Genomic DNA, 14,352 nt, shown 5'->3' on the forward strand with positions numbered 1-14,352 from the left:
GCTTGACCCTTTCTCTTTGTTGCTACCTCCGAGGGACCACCCTGCCGTTGGTGAGTTGTGCATTGAATAGGGTTAGGGGTGTGGGTATTGTCCCTAAGCAGAAGAGCCGTGCCCGCACAGAGTCAAGGGTGTTGGGTATCGCATTGACTTTTCCCTTGGTGTGTGTGTGTGTGTGTGTGTGTGTGTATATATATACTTTGTTCCCACGCAATTTTATTAATTGCCCGCATTTTATTGCTGATTTGACTGCTGTAAATTGTGTGCGTGTTGCTTCTTTTGGCATTTTCCCACGTTTGCCTTCTGTAAATAAAATCCTTTACTACCAAGACTGTGTCCAGAGTCCCTGCCTTTGAGACCTATCGAATCTGTTTCCTCACTTACAACAGCTATGCTACTGTGGCACATTGATCTCAACCATGCTCACAATTTCGGAATGAAAACATTCTTCTTTCCTCAATACATTTCCCTGCTTGTAGAAATAAATGGAGTAAAGGCTTTCAAACCAACTGTTCATCATGGGAAAAATCCTCCCTGCCATTGAACATATTTACATGGAGCACTGCCACAGGAAGGCAGCACCCACCATCCAAGGCCATGTTCTCTTCTTGCTGCTGCATTTGGGAAGAAGGTACAGGAGCCTCAGGTCCCCACACCACCAGGTTGAGGAACAATTAATACCCTTCAACCATCTGGCTTCTGAACTGGAGTGATAATTTCACTCACCTCAACACTGAACTGACTCCACAACTTATGGACTCGCTTTCAAGAATTCTAAAACTCATGCTCTCAATATTATTTATTAACTATTCATTAACATATTTATTTAGTTTTTTTTGTATTTTACAGCTTGTCTTTTGCACACTGGTTGACCTATTGTGTTCTTGTTCTACTATGAACACCAGCAAAAAATGAATCTCAGGGTAGTATCTGGTGGCATATACGTACTTTAATAATAAATTTACTTTGAATTTCATTCACAAATTTTTGATATATGGTAATGCAAAGTGCCAGCATACAAGTTCTGAAATAGTTTTACAGCTAATTTCTAATATAAAAAGTGCCTAGAATCTAAACCTTCAATAATTCGGAATGTGTTAGAAATGCTGAGTGGGCCAGTCAACATCCAAAAGGCAAAGACAGATTAATGCCTTTTACTTAATCCTCAAAAGATCGATTAATAGACTAGACATCCAGATGACCAAGTAGCAAGAGGATCACAACCTTGTTGTCATTTGGAGGCTTGTGTGCCTCAATGACCCAGCAAGCTATGTTGGCTTGAGACAAAGGTAGAGGCCAGACTAAGAGTGGCCCACTGGTCCTCCAGGTTTGGGGGGGGGGTTTCAGCTCAGGGCTAACAACCCTGACTGGTAAAGCATCCTTCTACATCTGAGTGCGACGGTATTCCTGAGTCTCCACCAGGGACCTGCGTGGCTGAGAGTAATGAAAAGAGAAAAGAAGCTATTGCCATGATGAAGGAAGCCCTGACCACCACCAAGAACAAGGCCAAAATTGGCTTCTGCAACATACAAACTATGTATAACATTGGCAGGCTAGCACAAATAACTGCAGGAATACACTGTTACAGCCTACATATACTGGGCATCAGTGAAAGTGGATGGACAGGGTCTGGCAGACTAAAGGCAGCAACTGGTGAAACAAGTTTATACTCAGGAAGGGAAGATGGTCAGCATCACAATCATGTAGCTGTCATTTTGAAAAAAAGCATTGAGAATGCTTGCTGGAGTGGAAACCAATCAATAAGTAGGCTGATGAGAGTCAAGCTGAAAGGGAAGCAAGTGAACATGACTGTGATTCAGTGCTGTGCTCCAATTAACGATTGTGACATTGAAGAAAAGGACATCTTCTACGAACAGCTGCAATTGCTGGTAGAGTTAACACCATACCATGACATAATCATCATCATGGGAGATTTAAACACCAAAATGGGAAACAACAACTCACGATTCACTAGGGTCATGGGCACACGTGGATGTGGGATGATGAATAACAATAGTGAAAGACTAGTGGAATTCTGTGCCATCAACAATCTGGTCAAAGAGGGACCCCCTTTCCACACCGTTAAATCCACAAACTGACATTGTGCTCACCCAACAGACACAACAAGAACTAAACTGACCATTTGATAATCAATGGTATGTGGAGATGATCCTCGCAGGATGTTAAGGTGAAGAGAGGAGTGGATACAGGAAGTGATCACCACCTTGTTGCAGCAGTGATGAAACTCAAGCTGAGAAGCACTGGGACTAGGACACTTGTACCAAGATGTTTTGATGTTGACAAGCTCAAGGATACCAGTGCGTGATCTGCCTTCATTATTCAGCTTAAGTTTTGGACCTTGCAAGACCGTAACAAGGATGTGTCAGTAGACAGGATCGAAAACAATGTGAAAATGGATCGCTTCAGTCTCCAAGGAGAGCTGAGAGGCTTGCCTAGAATACAGAGCTGGAAAGAAGAACAAAGAATGGATACAGCAGGAATAAAGATGGAAAAATAAGAAGGAAGTACTAAGTGCAAAGTCAACGCAACCCAAGGTGTAACTTCATCTAGCGTACATGAAGCTAACAAGAAAGTGAAGAGACTTGTAAGAAAATATCAGGGAATGTGCATGGAAGACCTTACAGTGCAGAATGAAGAAGCAGCCAATCAAGGTGACCAGGGAAACATATACAAGATTTCAAAGTTGGCATGTGGAACGTTCCAAGCCAGATTCAGTGGTCCCATGAGAGACAAGAACAGTCTGTTGTTGACAACTGAGAAAGGGCAAGAAACAATGGACAGAGTATTCCAGAGAATTACTGAATAGACCACCACCAACAGAGGAACCTGATATACAAGGGGCAGCAGAACCTCCCAAAAAGAGGTTGTTGCTGTGATTAAGTCACTAAATAAGCAGCAAATCTGCAGGACATCACAATGTGAGTGCCAAACTGTTCAAACTTGAACCAAAAGTTACAACAGCCATCCGGCAAACATTGTTGACTCTAATCTGGGAACGGCGACAAGTACACGAACTGGACAAAGGGAGTCATTGTTAGGATCCCCAAGGAAGGAGTGCCGAGTAATTGCAGCAACTGGCGTGGCATCACACTTTCATCAGAGGCCAGCAAGAATCTCACCAAAGTCATTCTCCATCAGATTACAAACGCTGTTGATCTGTGCTTGAGGAAGAACAGAGGCTGTGTCCACCAGATCTTCACACTGGGTAGCATCAGAACAGTGCACAGAATGACTGACAATTGTGTGTAATTTCTGTGGACTTTGAAAAGGCTTTCGATAGCATCCACAGGAGCAATTCTGGCAAATTCTCAGATCATGCTTTCAAAATTGTCTAGCTCATCCAGAGTTTCTATATTAATTTCACATGCACAGTTGGGAACTGCTCTTTGAGCTTTGAAATCAAGGCATGAGTCAGGCAAGGCTGTGTGATGTCGATGGTATTGTTTAACCTGGTGATTGACTGGGTTATGAGGCAAACAATGAAAGATCAGCAGAGAGGCATTAGGTGAACCCTACTTTGGAAGACCTTGACTTTGCAGATGAACTCACATTACTATAACAAACACGCTAGCACATGGAAGAGAAAACTCGATGCCTGTGTACCTCTAGTGGACAGGTTGGACTCGAGAGTCAACCAGAGAAAGACTGAGACTGTGAACTTTAATGCAGATTTCCCTCCTTCCCTCAAGGCAAATGGCGTTGCCTTCCCCAGCACTGGCAGATTCACCTAACTGGGCAGCATCATTCGGTAGTATGGCAGGACCAAGAATGATATCCAGTTCAGATTCAGCAGAGCTAGAAATGTCTTTAGAACAATGAGCAACACATGTGGATCAACCAAGTACAGTGTCCACACCAAGGTGAAACTGTACCAGAGCCGTGTTTTGTCCACATCTGGGTCAGAATACTAGCGCATGAGAGAGAGTGACCCTGCCGATCTATCATCATTTCACACCATGCGCCTCCAGAAAATCCTCCATATCTTCCGGCAAAGATAGATCTCAAACCATGCCCTACTCCTTCAGTGTCACCAAGAGGACATGGCCACATCATCCTGAGGAAATGGAGATCATCCGGGCACGTGATGAGAGGAGAGGCCAGCTCCATCATCAAGACAGCACTTCACTGGTCCCCTGAGGGGTGGAGGAAATGCAGGATATCAAAGACAACTTGGGACTGTACCATAGAGGCAGAAATAAGGACCCTGAACCACACCTGAGGCAAAATAGAAAAGATGGCTATGGACAGGCAAAGATGGAGGACCTTCGTTGCTGCCCTAAATGCCAGCAGGAGTAATGGCAATAAGTAGCAGAGTACTCTAAATAACAACAAGCTAATTAACTATAATTTATCAGGAGTTTGAGGAGATTTGGTATGTCACCACAGACACTGACAAATTTCTACAGATGTATCATGGCCTGCATTACCATCTGGTATGGGGGGGGGGGGCTGCACTATACAGCATTGAAATAAGCTGCAGGAAGATGTAAACTCAGTCAGCTCCATCAAGGGCACTAGACTTCTCAGGATCCAGGACACCTTCAAGGAGCAATGCCTCAAAAAGGCGGCATCCATCATTAAGGACCCCTATCACCCACTATATGCCCTCTTCTCATTGCTACCATCAGGTAGGAGGTACAGAAGCCTGAAGGCACACAGTTGATGATTCAGAAACTGCTTTTTCCCTCTGCTATCTGATTTCTGAATGGACATTGACCCCATGAACACTGCATCACTACTTTTGTTTCCCTCTTTTTTCCCCATCTTATTTAATTTAACTTTTATATATATAATAAAAAACTATAAATTATGTATACATTTACAATATGTGTGTGTGTATATATATATATATATATATATATATATATAAAAAGGCAAACAGAAAGGAAAAGTGGGTGATTTTCATGAATTTTCTGTCCATTCAGAAATCTGATGGCAGAGGGGAAGGAGCTGTTCCTGAAATGTTGAGTGTGTGTCTTCAGGCTCCTGTACCTCCTTCCAAGTGGTAGCAATGAGAATGGGGCATTTCCTAGGTGATGGGGGTCCTTAATAATGGAAGCTGTGTTCTTGAGGCTAGTGCCCATGATGGCATCCTACACAAGTCTCCAATCACTGACACCCCATTAGTTAAACAAAGTCACTTCATTTTCCCCCTTAACGAAAGGATGAATCACATAAAAATTAATAACTGCAGGCAAACTGCAAATTATCCACCACACACCCTTATACCTAGTTCCACACAACAAAGGCTGGGCATTCTACACCTCTCTCTGGGACTGTATAGATTGGCTGTCACTAGAGAGAGAGGAAGATGGATTTATAAAGAAAAATATAATCACTACAAGATATTCCCTCTGCATCCTATTTGCCATGAACTAGTGAACAGATATATGAGAAACACTTCTACTATAAATAATGAACAGATTAAACCAGCCCCCCCATCATTTTAATGTTGTCAAATTTTCTATGAGTTTAAAAAAAACTGTGTGAAAAATGGCGAATAGTTTTGTACAGCATTTCTGATTCTGGTGTTTTTATGTAATCTGTTTTCACAGATTGAAAGTAGTGTTGGGCAATCCAATTTGATTGCCAACTTGAAGTAAATCTCATTGTAAATATATGATTGCATGGAGAAGGCAGCCACCTTGTAACTGCAATACCTATAAAACTAATTATATTCACGAAATCATGCACTAGCAGGACTCAAATTACATACTCAAACTTACGTAAATCTTTTTTTTTCCCTATACTTAGCTATAACCATTTAGGTGACACCTTGTATAGCTGTCAGAAGTTTAAGGAAAATGCTACAGACTCACTTTCAAGAACTCTACAACTCATACTCCCAGTATTTTTTTAATTGCATAATTTGTCTTTTTATCACATTAGTTGTTTGTTAGCCTTTATGTATACTTTTCATAAATTCTATTGTATTTCTTTGTTTTCCAGTAAATTCCTGCAAGGAAATGAATCTAAGGTAGCATATGGTGGCATATACATACTCTGATAATAAATTTATTTACTTATTAAGACACAGTGCTGAATGGCCATTTAACCCACCAACCAGTAAATCTTTGGAATGTGGGAGGTTACGGAGAGAGCGTAGAAACTCTTTACAGGCAGCTGTGCGAGTTGAACCCGGGTCATCTGTACTGTAAAGTGTACTAACCACTACGCTGTCGCGCTGAACGTCGATTTTGGCATTGCAAGAAATTAGAAATGAGAGAACAGTAACAAAGATTTGGTGAGTCAAATGTGCTTAAAAATGTGACAGCCATATCCTACAGTGATCACTTGTTTTTCCAGTCAATGCTGATCCTTAAGGTTTGCATCTATAAATTATTCCTACACTATTGTAAGGAGATGGATCATGGACCATCTGTAACAGGCACCTGAAAGCCCTGGAACTATACCACCAGAGATCTTTATGAAGGACAGACACACTCACACCAGCATAGTGGAGGAGGCCAACATGAACAGCATCTCCACCACGATAGAACAATACCAACTCCAAAGGATGCCTAGCTCATGTCCCCCAAACAGATCCTTTACTCTCAGTTCAAGGAAAGTCAGCGAGCCCCTGGCGGGCAAAGGAAACACTTCAAAGGTAATGCCAAAATGAGCCTGAAGAAATTCCAGATTACATCTGAAAACTGGGAGGACATTGCACTCAACAGATACACCCGGAGGAAATCGGTTCAAGAGGGAGCTGTACGACATGAGAGCAACACCACTCTGCCGCAGAGAATAAGCAGCAGCTGTGAAAGGACAGACTGAGCAACTAAACCACCCAACCACTAACCACAGACACCATTTTCTTTTGCCCACACTGCACCAGAACATGTGGATCCCGGATTGGCCTCTACAGCCACCAGAGGACCCACCAACAGACTACCCCTTCGGAGAACATCATATCCAACTCATGTGATTGCACTATTATAGCTGGTAAACTTGCTTTAATTCTTTTCTGATTAAAATGATTGGATGAAGGCAAATACGTAAAATGCATTTTTCAATTTCGTATCCTTTTAGCTCCAGAAATTCTGCTTCTGTTATCACCCAACTCTATAGGTAGGAATTGATGCATGTCAAACTATCACCAATGATTTGTCCTGGTCCGGCCAACAACATGCTATGGCCAAGAAAGCACACCAGCGCCTCTACTTCCTCAGAAAAGTAAGGAAATTTGTCATGACCCATTTCAGCCCCATCATTTTTTTAATATGTGGATGCCATGAAAGAAAGCATTCTATCAGGATGCACCACCACTTCGTGTGGCAGACCACAAGAAATTGCAGAAAATTGTGGACAGAGCTCAGCACATTACAGAAGCCAGCCTCCCCTCCCTGGACTCTATTCACTGACTCAGTAAAGCAAGCAGCATAATCAAATAGCACACTCACACCAGGGATTGTCTCCTCAACCGTGCAGACAATACAAAAGCTTCAAATCAGGCATCACCAGGATTAAGGTCGATGAGTCATTCCACACTCACCCACCCTCTGAGTGAAGAAGTTCCCCCTCACGTTCCCCTTAAACATTTCATCCTTCATCCTAGCACAGTAATTAGTAGTACAGGCGACCCGGGTTCAATTCCCGCCACTGCCTATAAGAAGTTTGTACGTTCGCCCCGTGACCATGTGGGTTTCCTCCCGGTGCTCTGGTTTCCACCCACAGTCCAATGACATACCAGTTGTTAGGACAATCAGACATTGTAAGTTGTCCTGTGATTAGGCTATGGTTAAATTGGGGGTTGCTGGGCAGAGCAGCTCGAAGGGCGGAAGGGTCTATTCCATGCTCTATCTCAATAAATAAATAAATAAATCCAATGACTTGGCCTCCACAGTCATCTCTAGCAATGATTTTCACAGGTTCACCAACCCCTGGCTAAAGAAGACCCTGGCTGGTCGGGGTCATTTTTAATATTTCAGTTAATTCAAAGGTAGATTCCTATTTATAACAATTAAATAAACAAGCACTGCTCTGACACTGCCACTTCATATCGTTCACCAACTCCTTTATGGACAGTCCCAAGCCTGGCTGTGGAAGGAGGAGGATTGGGCAGGAAGCTAGCAACCCCAGAGCTGCAGAAATGCCAACATGAAGGTCAGAAGACCTCATCCTTGGGAAAGGAAGGACCTTCACCAAGAAGACAATCGAAGTCGTGTGCTAAAAGTGGAAGCCACAGGACCGATCAACCTTCGGCCCAGGACAGAGGACTCTGACAAGCTGCTGTCCGCAGTCACTGGTGGGGGGGTGGGGGGGGGGGTGACGTGTTTATGAACTGATTCATCAAAGTAGCTAGTCCAGCTGCCTGAACAGTAGTGAACTCCCAGCTCAGAAGAGCAATGAGCTAAAATGCCAGCATTAACAGATGCTTTGCTTCACTGAGCGAGGTTGAACAGGTTGCCTATTTCTCAATTAAATCGCTGGAAGATGCCTAATGGGCCACGGAGGGAGGAAAGAATTTGCCAAGTATGCATTTTTGGCAGGGAGTCCAAGTACATGCTGAGAGTAGAACGCTCCACATCTGACCGCAGGCAGGCAAAGAGAAAACAGAATGCTAGGAATGAGAATAAAGTTCAAGATAAAAAGGGTGCCATGTAACGCAGTGGTTAGCACAATGCTACTTGGGACATCAGAGTTCAATTCTGGTATCCTGTTAGATATTTGTACGTTCTCTCTGTGACTTTGTGGGTTTCCTCTGAGTGCTCTGGTTTCCTCTCACAACCAAAGATGTTCTGATTAGTAGGTTAATTGATCATTGTAAATTATTTTGTGATTAGACTAGGGTTCAACAGGTGGTTTACTGGGTGGTGTGACTTGGTGGACCAGAAGCATCTCTAAATAAAATAAAATAAAATTGCAGGAACTCTCTTCACATGGTAGTTTTATGGAATGCAGATTGGAAAAGTAAATGAATAATGATGAGGCTTTATTATATTTTATACCGCAAGAAAAGTTAAGGACAGGATTTCATATCCCTGTTTGTTAAAGCAGTTTCTTCATTTCCAGCTGCAAGTTTGCCACCGATATTTCTAAGTTTGCTTTCTGGAAGGGAGATTCTTGAAGGCATTGTGGCAGGATCGTAACACTGTGTGAGGGGCAGCACAACAGCATAGTGGCTCGTGGAATGCTAGTGACCCGAGTTCAATTCCCGCCACTGCCTGTAAAATCTTGCCGCCATGACCCCACGGATTACCTCCGGGTGCTTTGATTTCTTCCCATGTCGCAATGATGTAGGGGTTAGTAACTTAATTGGTCACAAGGGAGTAACTGGGCAGCGCGGGCTGGTTGGGCTGGAAGAGCTTGCTAGACTGCTGTATCTCTAAATAAAATCAATAGATTACAGTGATGAGAAGGTTGCACTGCAACACCCTTTGACCCTATTACATAACCAGATAGAACAAGATAAATAAATGATTAGTAAGGACAAAGACTCCCAGTGATTTGAACTTAAGTAAGTATAATCGAGAACATAGCACAGCACAATATAGGCCCTTCAGCCCACAGTGCTGAACTGACCCATTATTCTGTTCGGTTCCTGTCACACTAATACAGGACGGGTGTAGAAGCTTTAGGGAGGACGCAGAGACTTCATTTTGGGGCGGTAATGACTGACACAAGGGGTCATAACTCATAGGTGCATGGAGGAAAGCATAGGGGTGAATATCAGAGGTAGGTTATTTTTACAGAGGGTGGTAGGGGCATGGAATACACTACCATGGGTGGTGGTAGAGGCAGGTACATTAGGGATATTTAAGAAACTCTTAAATAGGCACATGGATGATAGAAAAATGAAAGGCTATATGGGAGGGAAGGGACAGATTGATCAGAGTACATACAACAATACAGCACATCACAGCACAGGCCCTTCAGCCTATAGTGTTGTGCCAATCTTATAACCTACCATAACCCTAACGCTTCCCTCATAGCCCCACATTTTGTAAGAGTTTCTTAAATGCCCCTAATGTATCTATCTCTACCACCATCCACGGCAGTGTGTTCCAGGTACGCACCACTCTCTGCATTTGAAATTGGGGGGCCGCTTCTTCAAGCGCCTCTGCTCCATCTGCCAAAAACAGAACTTCCTGGTGGCCAAACATTTTAATTCCCATTCCCGTTCCAACAAATCAGTCCACGGTCTCCACTTGTGCCACGATAAGGCCATCCTCAGGGTGGAGGAGCACCACCTTATATTACGTCTGGGTAGCCTCGGACCTGTTGGCATGAATATCTATTTCTCCCTTCTTCTGTCCACTGAGTCACCTCCTACTTTCCTTTCTCCTATGGTCCACTCTTCTCTCCTATCAGATTCCTCTCCAGCCCTTTATCTTTCCTACCCACCTGGCCTCACCCATCTCCATCTAGCTAGCCTCCTTCCCCTCCCCCTATCTTTTTCATCTTTTCATTCCTTTCATCTTTCTCAGCCCCGAAGGGTCTCAGCCCAAAAAGTCAACCGTTTTTTCATTTGCATGAATGCTGCCTGACCTGCTGAGTTCCTCCAGCATTTTGTGTGTGTTACAAGGGAACAAGTTTGATATTTTCTGGAAGACGTCAGTGCATCAAAGTTCCAACAGTAACAAAATACAGACACCTCCGAGTGATAGTTTTATCTGAAATTGGAATAGCCTTCTCTGGCAATGGAAATAGTCACGGTATTGCTGAGACCTGAGGATCTGAATTATAGGGAAAGTTTGAAAAAGTTAGAAGCGTAGGAGAATGAGAGATTTGAGAGAGATATATAAAATTATGAGGGGTATAGATAGGGTAAACACAAGCAAACTTTTTCCACTGAGCTTAGGTGCGACTAGAACTAGAGGTCATAGATTAAGGGTAAAAGGTGAAATATCTAAGAGAACCTGAGGGAGAATTTCTTCACACAGAGGGTGGAGCGAATGTGGAACGAGCTGCCAGTGGAAGTGGTGAATGCGGGTTCAATTGCAACATTAAAGTGAAGTTTGGATATGTACATAGATGGGAGGGGTATGGAGGGCGATGGTCGATGGGACTAGGCAGACTAATAGTTCGGCATTGACTAGATGGGGCAAGGGGCCTGTTTCTGTGCTGTAGTGTTCTATAACTGTATGCCGCTGGCCTCTGTTATTTCCTTGGTCCAGACTGTGAGATTCTCATTGATCTTCACACAAATATGAAAGGTGTTCCACTGGCCAGAAATGTAAAAAATTGAATTGTGTTCTTTCTACCCCCCCCTAGAAAACTGTGCCTGTAATCTTACATTCTTAGGTAATGGTAACCCTAGGTAATTTCTAAAATAAGTACATGTTCGGCATCGCATTGTGGACTGAAGGGCCTATATTGTGCTGTAGGCTTTCTATGTTTCTATGTAATGTCATTCAGACAAATTATGAGACTGTGATTAAACATAGTGAACCACTCAGTTGCTAGGTGATCTCGCCAGAGCACTGCTAAAGCAATAAGCACACACAGTGATGACAAGATGAAGTAAAATTGAAGTTAGGAACTAATTTCACTTCTTTTGTTTCTTAATTGTCTCTACTTTTGGAATGCCCTCTAATGGAAATTTAACGAGGGCAGCAGCAGCCTTTCATTATTATATATACCTGCTTCATAAATAGGCCACTTGATCACCAAAAACCAACATATTAGATGAATTAATGGTTTCTTTTACTGCGAATTACATCTGTTAATTTGCCCATATGGACTTAATTAAAAATAAACTTTAAATCTACACTGTTAATATGTCATTAAAATGGGAATAGAAAGAAAATGCCTTGGTGCTCTTATTCACATGAGATCACACTAATGCACTTCCCTTATGTACAGCAATACATATCATAAATACAGTCAAATTTTAAACTTACAGTAGGATTTCCATATTGGTGGCTGGTACTCTTCAGCATCTAGAAAAAATAAGAAAAAAATGTGAGGAATACACATTTTCTTTGCATCTGTTTATACATGTCACTTATATACTCTACAGCCACTTTATTAGGTACATTTGCTTGTTAAAGCCAGTATCTACTCAGCCAATCATGTGGCAGCAACTCAGTGCAAAAAAAAGCACGCAGACATGGTCAAGAGGTTCAGTTGTTGTTCAGAACAAACATCAGAATGGGGAAGAAATATGATCAAAGTGATTTTGACCATGGAATGATTGTTGGTTTGAGTATCTCAGAAACTATGCTTCTCCTGAGATTTTCACACACAACAGTCTCTAGAGTTAGGAGAATGGTGCAAAACAAAAACAGAAAATAATATCCAGTGAGTGGCAGTTCTATAGGCAAAAAGGCCTTGTTAATGAGAGGTCAGAGGAGACTGGCCACAATGGTTCAAACAGACAGGGAGGCAACAGTAACTTAAATAACTACATGCTACAACAAGGTTGTGCAGAACAGCATCTCAGAAAGACCTTGAAGTGAACGGCCTACAGCACCAGAAGACCACAGCAGGTGTGTGTTGTTTCATATAGCTGTCAAAGATGTTCAACCAGATATGTAACACAGATTATACACGTTGTCTGCTAGGTGATTTAATCATGTTGTCCACCATAATTGTTTCATATGCTATTCTACTATTGATTATATACAGCAAAATGAAATAGTTCTAAAGATGAAATCAGACTTTTCGGATTATAAATCGTAAATAATACACATTTAATTAAGTTATAGCACGCAAAGAATTAATGTTGTATATAATAGAATGAATAAATCACTTACAGACTGCTTCTTTCACGTGCATTGTCTGGACCAATGATTTTTCAAAACGCATTTTAAGCAATATTCAAGCATTACATTTAGATTCTGCAGGGTGACTGGGATTCAACACTGTGTCTGCACCACTCTTTCCAGTCAGAAGCTGATCCTTGGTGGGATTTGAAATATGCACCAAGTTAGAACCTGCCAGAACTGCCGGTTACTCTATCCTTTAAGAATGCCATTCGGCCCATCAAGTCTGCTCTGCTATTCCATCATGGCTAATTTATTATCCCTCTCAAGCCCATCCTCATACCACTTCCATGTAACCTTTGGTGCCCTTAATAATCAAGGACCCAATGACTTGGCCTCTGCAGCCATCTATGGCAATGAATTACAGAATCAGAATTAGGTTTATTATCACTAATATACAGTATACAGTACTTTAAGTTAGGGAGCTTAAAATAAGACGTTTGTACAGTACTGCATATCAGTATATAGCTAGGGAGCTTAAGACCTTTGCACAGTACTGTAGTAATTTTATGTAGTGCACTTTACTGCTGCCACAAAAACAAACAAACTGCATGACATACGTGAGTGGGGAAAATCCTGATTCTGATATGGGCCTCTATTGTGGACTGAGAGCAGGATCATGGCTGGGAAAGAGGGAAGGGAGCAGGAAGCACCAGAGAGATTTTTCGAGAACATCACTAAAATGACCTTTACTGAAATAACTTGTGTTAAGTTGTTCCCGCAAACAGTGAAGGGCAAGGCAAGTTCGGGAGATGGTGTGATGCAGAATCTTTACACATGGAGTTCCAATGCCCGTAAAGATGGCCTGGGAGCGAGGTTGGATCATTCTAGGCAATGAAAAGATTTGAAGAGCTTGAGAGTGGCTGCAGGCCAGGCGCCAAAATCTGGGCCTGGAGCGAGTTGCTGTGCAGCTTGGTCTAGGCCCAGAGCCTTTTGCTTCAGCTGGGTCCCAGTGCAAGGTACAATTTAAATGCTGGCGCAGATTGGAGGAAACAGCTGATTTCCCTCGCTGTCCACGGTGTTCTCTTCTCACTCCAGGGCACAGACCCTTTTCCTGTCCCATTGTTGGGTCAATTTAAATGCCTGCCCAGGTAAACTGAAAAGCTAGGGTATTGGTTGGGACATGAACCAATTTCACTCTCTCTCTCTCTCTCTCTCTGCGATGGTCATTTCCATGGCACTGAGGCTATGAAGACTGCCCCGGCTGCTGTGTTCCATGCCTGCTAATATGATGAACTAATAAGCAAGGCTTTGGGCCTACTCCAGGGTTCGGATCAGAGGACTTAATTTTGGTTTGGAATGCTGTTGTTGTTCGCTTCAATTGTTTGCATGATCTTTATTCTTTTCTTTCTCTTGAGCATCGAGTGTTAGTCTTTTATTTTATTTTTTTCCTTTAATTGGGTTCCTTCAGGTTTCTTGCTGTGTGGCTACCTCTGAGCAAGCAAATCTCAAGGCTGTATAAGTTATATATTCTTTGATAATATATGAATCTATAATTGTTTGGAATCAAACTACCATGACTGGATTTTTCAGGCCTGCACATGCGTCAACCCTCGCCCCTGGCACTCGTTCTCTGGCACTGGTCTCATACCCTTCCTGTGGCACTTCACCCTCACCATTCCCA

At 42.6% G+C, this 14,352-nt stretch overlaps 1 protein-coding gene across 1 annotated transcript in view; it reads right to left on the reverse strand.

Moving 5' to 3' along the window:
• chn2 (chimerin 2) overlaps window positions 1-14,352 on the reverse strand; it is a 267,250-nt gene that overhangs the window by 93,604 nt on the left and 159,294 nt on the right. The window contains exon 2 of the mRNA XM_072283192.1: window positions 11,865-11,903. Coding sequence (XP_072139293.1) covers window positions 11,865-11,903 — 39 coding nt within the window. The remainder of the gene's footprint in view (window positions 1-11,864; window positions 11,904-14,352) is intronic.

The sequence above is a fragment of the Mobula birostris genome, chromosome 19 (assembly GCF_030028105.1).
Source record: "Mobula birostris isolate sMobBir1 chromosome 19, sMobBir1.hap1, whole genome shotgun sequence".
In the NCBI taxonomy this organism is placed as follows: Eukaryota; Metazoa; Chordata; class Chondrichthyes; order Myliobatiformes; family Myliobatidae; genus Mobula; species Mobula birostris.